The sequence below is a fragment of the Vigna angularis genome, chromosome 1, assembly GCF_016808095.1.
Source record: "Vigna angularis cultivar LongXiaoDou No.4 chromosome 1, ASM1680809v1, whole genome shotgun sequence".
Taxonomy (NCBI): domain Eukaryota; kingdom Viridiplantae; phylum Streptophyta; class Magnoliopsida; order Fabales; family Fabaceae; genus Vigna; species Vigna angularis.
The window spans coordinates 54,223,382-54,232,708 of record NC_068970.1 but is presented as its reverse complement, the minus strand read 5'-3'; the positions used below and the strand labels follow the sequence as shown (position 1 = coordinate 54,232,708).

General features: G+C 32.6%; 2 protein-coding genes across 2 annotated transcripts; one reads left to right on the top strand and one right to left on the bottom strand.

The window, feature by feature from the left end:
• Window positions 1-1,656: 1,656 nt before the first annotated feature.
• LOC108324015 (uncharacterized) lies at window positions 1,657-4,107 on the top strand. Its single transcript, XM_017556799.2, has 2 exons — window positions 1,657-2,277; window positions 3,801-4,107. The coding sequence occupies exons 1-2, from the start codon at window positions 1,810-1,812 to the stop codon at window positions 3,843-3,845; spliced, it is 513 nt and encodes a 170-aa protein (XP_017412288.1). The 5' UTR covers window positions 1,657-1,809; the 3' UTR covers window positions 3,846-4,107.
• A 3,076-nt stretch (window positions 4,108-7,183) lies between these two features.
• LOC108332521 (non-specific lipid transfer protein GPI-anchored 14) lies at window positions 7,184-8,579 on the bottom strand. The gene is made up of 3 exons (XM_017567824.2): window positions 8,114-8,579; window positions 7,907-8,005; window positions 7,184-7,555 (listed from the first exon to the last, which is right to left on the bottom strand). The coding sequence occupies exons 1-3, from the start codon at window positions 8,439-8,441 to the stop codon at window positions 7,419-7,421; spliced, it is 564 nt and encodes a 187-aa protein (XP_017423313.1). The 5' UTR covers window positions 8,442-8,579; the 3' UTR covers window positions 7,184-7,418.
• Window positions 8,580-9,327: the final 748 nt, after the last annotated feature.

Sequence of the window (9,327 nt, the reverse complement as noted above, 5' to 3'; positions counted from 1 at the left end):
GTGAGAATGGCAGGAGGTCCTCGTCCTTATGGTTAATTTGGACGAAACGGACTAACCTCGGGTGGCAGCTGTTGAGGGTATCCCAGTTACTACATCACCCGGGTGCACGAACTTCGAAGCTACACAGAATTCATACAGTCCGAACAGTCAGAGTCTAGCATTAGGCTTTGCATGTAAAAGTGAATGAAATGATCTTGTTTATGTGAATTGTGTGAAATCTATGTTGATATTTGAATTGAATTACATAAGCTTACCCTATTTCCTGTCTTGTCTTTTTGTACGTTCGTTGGTTGTCTTTCTGTTGCAATGATCATCCGTATGGATGTGAGCAGAAGGAGAAGAATTGTTGGAAGAGGCATTAGAAGAAAATCTGGTCGAAGTGGAAGTTAAGGCTGAACAGTAGAACCGTTCGGTCAGTTATTGATTTTCTTTGTATGACCGTCCGATCATCTTTTGGCCATTTCTTTTATAGGATCGTTCGGTATAGGTCTTTTGTAAACCGTTTGACCTAGTTGTATCTAGTGTGTCGTTTTAACTTTTCGTTATGTTGTAAGGTCGTTCGGCCGTAATTGTACGGAATCTCTTTTGAAAGACTGATCTGTAATATTATTAATTGTGATAATTCTCTTATATGATTTTGATTATGTACTTTTGAGATGTTACATTAAATTTTTTTTTCTAACATTATTATTAAATTACCTTATAATTTCTGTCATGTATTATTGTGAATACTATATGTCACATTATCTTTGAATTTAATGTCACGTTACACTCATACGACAGATAAGAACTTGACATATGATAAGAGAAATTTAAAAAAAATAAATTAAAATTTGAAAATACCATAAACTAACACGTACAAAAACCAAATTAACATTAATCTAACAAAATATTTAATTAAATCGTTTTAACAAATAAATTAAATATTTAAACTATTCAAAATAATTAAAAGTATTAAATTGTTAATAATGTAAATAGAAATGATAAATAATTATAATTCAAAGTATACAAATATTATTCAGTGCAGTGTAATGAGTGATGAAGACAATTTCTGGCACCAACAATGGTAGTGTCGACCATAGATCTACAACACTGTCACAAAAGAAGGAACAACAACTACAATGAAGGAAGGAATGAGAAAGAAAAATTAGGTTAAAAGTATACATTACACCACCTCCAGGGGTGTACATACAAATTATGAGGGTGCAGAAATAAAACAAATGTGCAAAAATAATTAATAGTTTGAAAATAAGTAGAAATCGAAAAGCTTGAAATGAATACAAGAAAATTCAACGACAACAAAATTTCCTCTGACGCTACGAGGACACGTGCCATGTATATACAGACATAGTGTTATTGCAACATTCAGTATTAAAACCTGCAATTTTTTTAATATTAAGACTTGCAATAGAAAGAATAGAATCACTTTCACAAGCTTAAATTCCAAACTTAAGTTTAACTTTTTTTAATCCCAACATTGAAACACAAAATCTGCAATGTAATTAAAAAATAACAACTTTAAATTAATATTGCATTATTTAAATACGGTGGTTGGTTATTTAAACAATTTCGTTCAATCATTAAAATATTTCACATTAAAAATGGTGTAGTTTATAGTTATAAGGATTAGTTATTTTATTAATATATTTTGATAAAAACATCCGTTGGAAATTATAGACAGGGGGTGTGGTCTTTAAAGTTGAAATAGAGTCTCTTCCGGAAAGGAGACAAAACGCAGAGATAGAGAGCTACAGAGAATCCGTAACACCGCCGGTCGCTGCAATCTCTCTCTCTCTAGAAATTGCCGGTATGGCAAAACGGTCGTCACACGCGCTCGTCATAGCTGTGATCGCTCTGTTCTGGGCGCGTGCATGCACGGCGAAGGAGAGCGTGTACGACGTGCTCCCCAAGTTTGGGCTCCCCAGTGGTCTGTTACCGGACACCGTCACCGACTACACGCTCGACGAGGACGGTCAATTCGTCGTCGTTTTGGCGAAGCCCTGCTACATACAGTTTGAGTACCTTGTTTACTACGACAAAAAAATCACCGGCAAACTCAGCTACGGCTCCATCACGAATCTGAAGGGCATCGAGGTGCAGCGCCTTCTCCTCTGGTTCAACGTCGACGAGATCAGGGTCGATTTGCCCCCTTCCAACAGCATCTACTTCCAGGTCGGCATCATCAACAAGAAACTCAACGTTGACCAGTTCAAGACCGTTCATTCCTGCCGCAAATCACTCTCCTCCTCTTCTCCTTGCGCTCAACGCCGAATTAAGGTTCTTATTTCTTCTTTCAACCCTCGTTTTTTTTTTCGGAATTAGCTGTAATTGGATGCTGTTTTCTCCAAACAACCCCCTCTGATGGGCTCTTATTGGTTTCATGAGATGTATGTGTGATTTATTTGATCCAATTCAGCTTTTATACTTGGGTGTGTGTTTTAATAGATGTGTATCCACATGTTTAGACTTTTCATCTCAGGTCCATGGAAAGATTAGGAGTTATCAATTAAGGTTGTGTTTGGCATAAACATAAGTTACTGAAACCTTTTCGACTGTGGGTTCTTAACATAAGTTTTTGCGCAATATTACCATTGGAGTACTCTAGACTGTATTCCACGTGTAACAATATGGCCATTGTGGAAGAACTCAAAGCAAATAAAAATGTGGGGTCCTTTGTGAGATGTTAACAACTCAAAATTAGTTCTGCTGGAAAAGTATGCGAGTTCTTAAATGAGATGCAATGTTGATAAAATTGGTTGGTATATATTGAATGACATACAATGATATATTTAGTTATTTTCATAATCTGTTAGCTAGCTTTTCTGTCATAGATACAGATTAAATATTTAATAAAGTAGTTTATGAAAATAAACTGGAAGATTAGAAAATAAGTGTGTGTTGTAAACAAATATATTTTTTTCAAAGGTGTTTGCGTGATTTCTATGTTTTTGGAGTAACTTATAAAACACACTTCAACTTTTTAAATGGGATTCTCTATCTTAACTGCAGAGTTACCCATAAATTAAAACTAAAATGGTATTTTAGAAGTTGGGGGAATTGTCTCAATGAAGTCTATATACGCCCTATGGGCAATACAAGGAACCCCTGAAATGGATCTATTTGTTTGTAGTACAACATTGAACAATATTGTTGATAAGGGTCCATTTGCCCTCCCATAGTTCCTTGTCTTATAAGCAGTTTCTGATAACGCGCCTTCAATTCTGAGGCAGCCTCTAATCATGCCTTGTGGACTAGGGAAAGTAAGGGTACAGATTGTAGAGTGCTGTCTCCTGGGGCAACTTTGAATACGTATTAACTCATGAAATACTAGGACTCCTCAAGCCTTATCATCTCTCATTATGTTCCCAAAAGGCTCACGGGGGTGCTTATTGGGTTTCTAATTTGGGTTAAATCTGGTGGCTCTTTTCCAATAACTTTTACACCAGGAATGGTCTGTGTCTGATGCAGGTTGTTATATCTCATGAATTGAACTTCTGGTAACTGCTTAAGCCTTTTCTAACCTCTGTGTCTGAGCGGTAAACACTATTGATCATACCATCTGATATGAGTATTGTTGCTAGCTTTTCCATAATCTGTTACCCTTGTAAATGAACATAACCAATCTCTCATAACTACACTTTTTCCACAAATTGTATTGTTGGTATGGTAGTATAACTTAATTATCTGCATCTTATTTCCCCTGCAAGTTTCCTGCTCCATTTTAGTCTTGGTATTTTTTTTTTCTTAAATAATCAGAGAAAAACTAACTAGTATAAATCTTTTGCAATTTGTACTTGCAGCTTCCTGCCCCGGTAGATGAAATTCCAATGCTTCTGACAGAGTAGATCCCGTTCCAAAAGTATGGCATAATAGAACGACGTTTTAAGATGTTACTGTGCCTCTATTGCTCAGCTTATAATGTCAAAGTGTCAAAACTCAAACTGAGTATGGTTTCTATTTGTTTCTCACGGGAGACTTTTATGAAAATATATTATGTACATACTTAAGTTGAGACTTAAACTTCAAGTCTGTTGCAGAACTTTCTGTTTCTGATCAGATTTAAACGTGCTTAATAATGAATGGCGATGTCGGGTCTTTCAAAAGAAACAGCTTTGCATGCTACCCTTAATTATTTTCTATGTGAACTTTTTCTCTGTGGTTGAATGATTACTTTCCCCGACTTGCTAGGGATTGAATATAATCTAAAACACTGTAATGTCGTCATCTATATCAAGTATTTCCTTGAAGTTAAGTAATCAGTAATATAATTGACTAATTGCGGCATGCTTCTTTTGACTGCATGATGCTCCGAACACTTACACAAGTTTTGATTACTATTGTATCTTTCTCTATATTTAAAAGAATGCAAACCCCTCTTTCTCATTGTTTTAAATCCATCTTTCTCACTTGTGTTCCTTAGGAAACGACTTTGGTCTCATCACGGCCGCTCAAGGCCAAGGTAAATCCTTGATTTAGGTTTTGAAGAAAAAATGTTCAAGATCTTCCTTCATCTTTGAGGGGTCGTTCTTTGGAAACTTACTCTGTAATGCTTCCCGTTAATACAAGATTCCAATTGTTTTCCATTTATTCCAGGAACATAGAATGTTTTGATGAATGTAATAGTAACGACGCTAACTAGAATACACATTAGAAGTCTCATAATCAATGAAAAGACGGTAATAATTAACTCAATTAAATAAGTATATTTATAAACATCAAAATTTTCCACCAAGATGTGATCTAGTGTTTCTAGACGCAGATTATATTGTTAGGGTAATAAATTGAGGAGCAAAAGCACTTGCAGTTCATCACCACATTCATTTCAACCTTAATTGATTGAGTAAGCCTTTAAAATTTTTCATGTCTTTTGTCATGTTTTGATTGTCCCTGTATTTCATTTTCACAAATTGTTTGACAAGGTGCATTTTATGTTTAGGAGTTTTCTTTTGAATCATAAATTTAAGCTTGAACCAGAACTCATGTGTTTGTGTACCTCACCACATGCTCAAAGAGACTTCTATCAATATACTTATGAATAATGATCATAACTTTTCAATTCAGAAGCTCTCATTCTTTATCAACATTCTTCATTAGCTTCATGTTAAATGATCTTCAATAATGGATTTTCAACGTAGCAATAATCAATCAACATGAACATATTTTCATTGTGTGAAATGACTCATTTCATGTAAATGCCATAAACATGCTCTCTAGTACCAAGAGAGTTTTGATACCACTATGGGAAAATGGGAAACAAAAGTTTCTCACTATTTATATAGCTTAAAACAAACTTATAATATAATGAGGACGATAATAATAATAACAACAACCCTGATGATAATTTTAAGAGAATAAATAACATTTTTTTAATGTGAAAAACTTACTTAATGAGATAAAAATAAATCATGAAACCAATAACTAAATGTAAAAGTAGAATCATAAAATGATATCTTTAAATAGTACAATTTGATACAGATTTATCTTTCATTATTAGTTTTTTTACTCATAAGATTATTTATTAATTTATGAATGTCTAATATACGTTAAAAATATATATTTTAAGATAAAATATATTTATTGCATCTTACTTCAATTATCCTTAAACTAATTTATTAGAAAAATAGAAATTTATTTGAATATCTTATTGTTATTTAATTGGAAGTTGAGAGAATTTGGTTTTGGTGATATAAGGAATGGATGGCTTGGTTGACGGCTAAATATTATGTGAGCAGTTTGGGATAACAACAAAATGAATGATAGGAATTGATAGAGTAAGTAAGACTCTACAATCAGTTGTAGGAAAAACAAAAACAAAACTCTTAAAATATGATAAAGATGAAAAAGAAAATTATAACACAAATTAAATCAGAATTATTATCATTTTGTCCATCATTTCATACCAGAACGAAATTATTCTATTTTAGCTTCTTTCACATTTGAAAAGCTTAAATAGGTTAATGTGGACTAAATCGTATACAAGTTGCGGGCTAATAAATCTGATTTCTTCCATATCATTTGAGACCTCGAAAACAAGTCTATTAACTGACAACGTGAATTTAAAAAAAAATGAAAAAAAAAATTCTACTATTTTAATCCTAAATTTGACCATTTGATATAAACCACGATTTAGTATAATTTAACAATTATAAGAAAAAATTAAATATTAATGATTCAAACATATAAAATAATAATATATTAAAATGAATTACGAAATAAAATTTGGATTTGTATTTCTAAATATATGATATTAAAGAAATAATGAATAAAAAATTTAATAATATTCAACATATAAATAATAAAAATTAAATAAAAATGTAAGGTAGGTCTGTATGGACTCACGGACTTAAATGTCCAGCTCTTTTCACATTTTTTCACGGCGATTTTCAGGTCGGCCGAGACCGATACGACGTGTCTTGTATTATAAATTGTATCGATTCATAGATTTATAAATTAGTCTATTATATAAAATAACATTTATATTTTAAAAATATTATAACAAAATCTTAAAAAATATATTTACTTAAAAGCATGTCAAAATGATTCGACCCATATTTCCTACATAAAACCGATTTAAAAGTTACTATCCAAGAAATATAAACTATTTACCACCTCTAAACATGATTAATATATCAATTTATGCCTAATGTTTAGAGTTTAGACATCATAAAGTTCACTCTAAAATGTCAAAATCATAAAAACTAGGCAAAAGATTATTGGTCGATTTATATTTAAAATAAATAATTTAAACTCTCAAAATACACCATAAAATGTCTAAATCCAATTTAAACACGGAACACAACAGGACCATGTCTTCGCAAGTAGGTAAAGCTCACTTTTAAGCTTTAGAAATTATGAAGCTTAAAATTTCCAACGCTTATCCTCATTTTCTTTGGACACACACACACACACATATATATACCATTTATATTTTAAATCAGAAAAGTAAAATAATAAATTAGAAAAAAATTAAAAATATATATATATATATATATATATAATTATATTATGCTTTAAGTTTGTTATTTAATTATTATCACCACTATTTAAAGCATTTGACTAGTAAAATGATTAAACGTCTTTTGTAGCATTAAGGGGTGCTAACAAAAGTGTCAATATTGATTAGTCGATGGTTGCAACGACGTGAACAGAAGGTGGTAGCAGAAAGATATTTAAAACATACATGTTATGGAGGTTAAATAAGAGGTCCCTCTGAATGCTTCCATTAGTTGGAAAATTAATCACTGAGAAACAAAAGAGGATGGGCACACCGAAGATAATAACTAGAGGAAAAAGACAACACACGACCTAGCTAGCTACTAGAACCAACAAATTACATATTGCATCCTCAACATATCTATGCACAACACATGAAACCAGAACATTAAAAGACACAACCACCAGCCTTCCATCTTCATCCTTCAAACCATCAACAACACCAAATTGGATACAAACACTAAGGGTAAAATTCCACATACCACTTCTGTCACCACCCACTTCTTTCCCCACCCTCCATATTTCTTGTTCGCACCACTTGATGGTGTTCCCGTTGCAGAACCTGCAGAGAATTTTCAATCCCCCACATCGTTAAAATCAATCAAAATTATATTTTTTCAATGATTCCATGATTTTGATCCCCGTTTTATGTAATCGGATTCTAAAACTCCACACCCCAATTAATGCAATCAGTTTACTGTGAGGGTATCTCTAGTCTACATGGATCGCTAACACAGCAACAGCAAAAGCTAAGTTTTTTTATGAGTATTTTCTATTGTAATTGTGGTTGTGTTGACTGATTTTGTCTGTATATAAAGAATGCAGAAAACTGTATTCACAACAGCAACTACAGAAGAATGGGATCAAAACTGGATTATGCATAATAAAAGTGAATGAAATAGTATATATTTACCAGCAGGGCCCGAAGAAGGGCTAGTTTTGTTGGTCTGGGCTTTGTCAAAGCCTTCAAACACCTTAGCGTCGGGGGAGTTAGGTTGCAAATGCAAAAGATCTGAAACAAGAAATAAAGTTTCAAAATTTGGCAGGGGCACGTAAGAAATGAAGGGTGATTCATAGATTACAATACGTATGCACAAAAAAAAAAAGCGTAAAAACTGACCGACACACTGAGTTATGTTAGTGGGTGTTTTGCAAACTTCTGGGAGTTTAAGAGCGAGGGTAACGTTGATCTTGAGGCCAAGACTTGGGTCATCACGATCCTTGATGAGGACGCAGAGGCACCTCTTGCTCTTGTCGATAACTTGTTTAAGACCAGAGCAACAATCCATGGTGGGGGCTGAGGCTTCGCCACTGGCGTAGGTGAGACAACCAACGAGACCAACGAGTTTGTCCGTACAATCTGCTCTGTCTTGGTTAATATCGGAGGTTGCAAAACCGACCAAAAGGAGCAACAGGATTGAGGAGAGTATTAGATTGGTTGAAGCCATGATTTTTTTTCTTGGAGATGCAAAAAGAAAGAAAGAAAAAACCAAAAAGGACACAGAAAAATGGGTTTGTGGTTCTCCCGTTCTTTCTAATGCTGGTGAGCTTGCTCACTGCTCTGCTCTGCTTGCTTCACTGTTGCAACTTTATCGCACCTTCGTATTACATAGCTTTGCACCCATTTACTAAAATTGAATAGCTATGCCATGTTTTAATTCAGGTAATAAATGCCAACAGATACTTCTTGCGTTTAAAAATAACCCAGTAGTTTTTTTAGGTTAAGTAGGGTACATGAATGGTTGAGGAAAAAATATATATATTTTTTTAGTATTTTATTTGTGTTTTTTTTTTTAAAGTTTTGAGTATTTAAAGTGTTTTGTATTCTTATATAAATAATTACCAATTGTTTTTGTTGTTAATAAAATCATCTTATTGTTATTTTTGCCTTTTATTTTTAACTCATGGATTCGTCTTTTTTTTTAATTTAATTTGTTTTTTCAACTTGTTGATCATTTTACTACTTTTTTTTTCTTGAAAGACTAGTTAATTGATGAATTTGGTGATCATTTTACTATTTTTTCTTCCACGACTTGTTAATTCATGAATTTGGAGATATTAGAATAAAAATATACGTAAAGATATAGAAATAAAATTTGCTTATTTTAATATTAAATGTTTTAATATAAATAATTTTATTATTTTAAAACACATAATTTTTCTAGAAATATTTTTTTAAAGTTTTTTAACTTTTCTTTCTCTAAGAGTTTTTTCTCTTTATTTGTCTGATCGAAGAACCAATATCATAACATTGATTTTTGTGACGAATTCTTCAATTTAAACCAATCAATTTCTTCATTTGTGGAAGTTGAGTTTCAGTCTTTTTTCTTGGTA

What these genes read in the sequence shown, in the direction of transcription:
- LOC108324015 (XM_017556799.2), top strand. Translation starts at nt 1,810, where the DNA reads ATGGCAAAACGGTCGTCACACGCGCTCGTCATAGCTGTGATCGCTCTG. An exon ending in GCGCTCAACGCCGAATTAAG is followed by an intron (nt 2,278 to 3,800) that starts GTTCTTATTTCT and finishes TTGTACTTGCAG; the next exon opens with CTTCCTGCCCCGGTAGATGA.
- LOC108332521 (XM_017567824.2), bottom strand. Translation starts at nt 8,441, where the DNA reads ATGGCTTCAACCAATCTAATACTCTCCTCAATCCTGTTGCTCCTTTTG. An exon ending in TAACATAACTCAGTGTGTCG is followed by an intron (nt 8,006 to 8,113) that starts GTCAGTTTTTAC and finishes TTCTTGTTTCAG; the next exon opens with ATCTTTTGCATTTGCAACCT. An exon ending in CCCTTCTTCGGGCCCTGCTG is followed by an intron (nt 7,556 to 7,906) that starts GTAAATATATAC and finishes AATTCTCTGCAG; the next exon opens with GTTCTGCAACGGGAACACCA.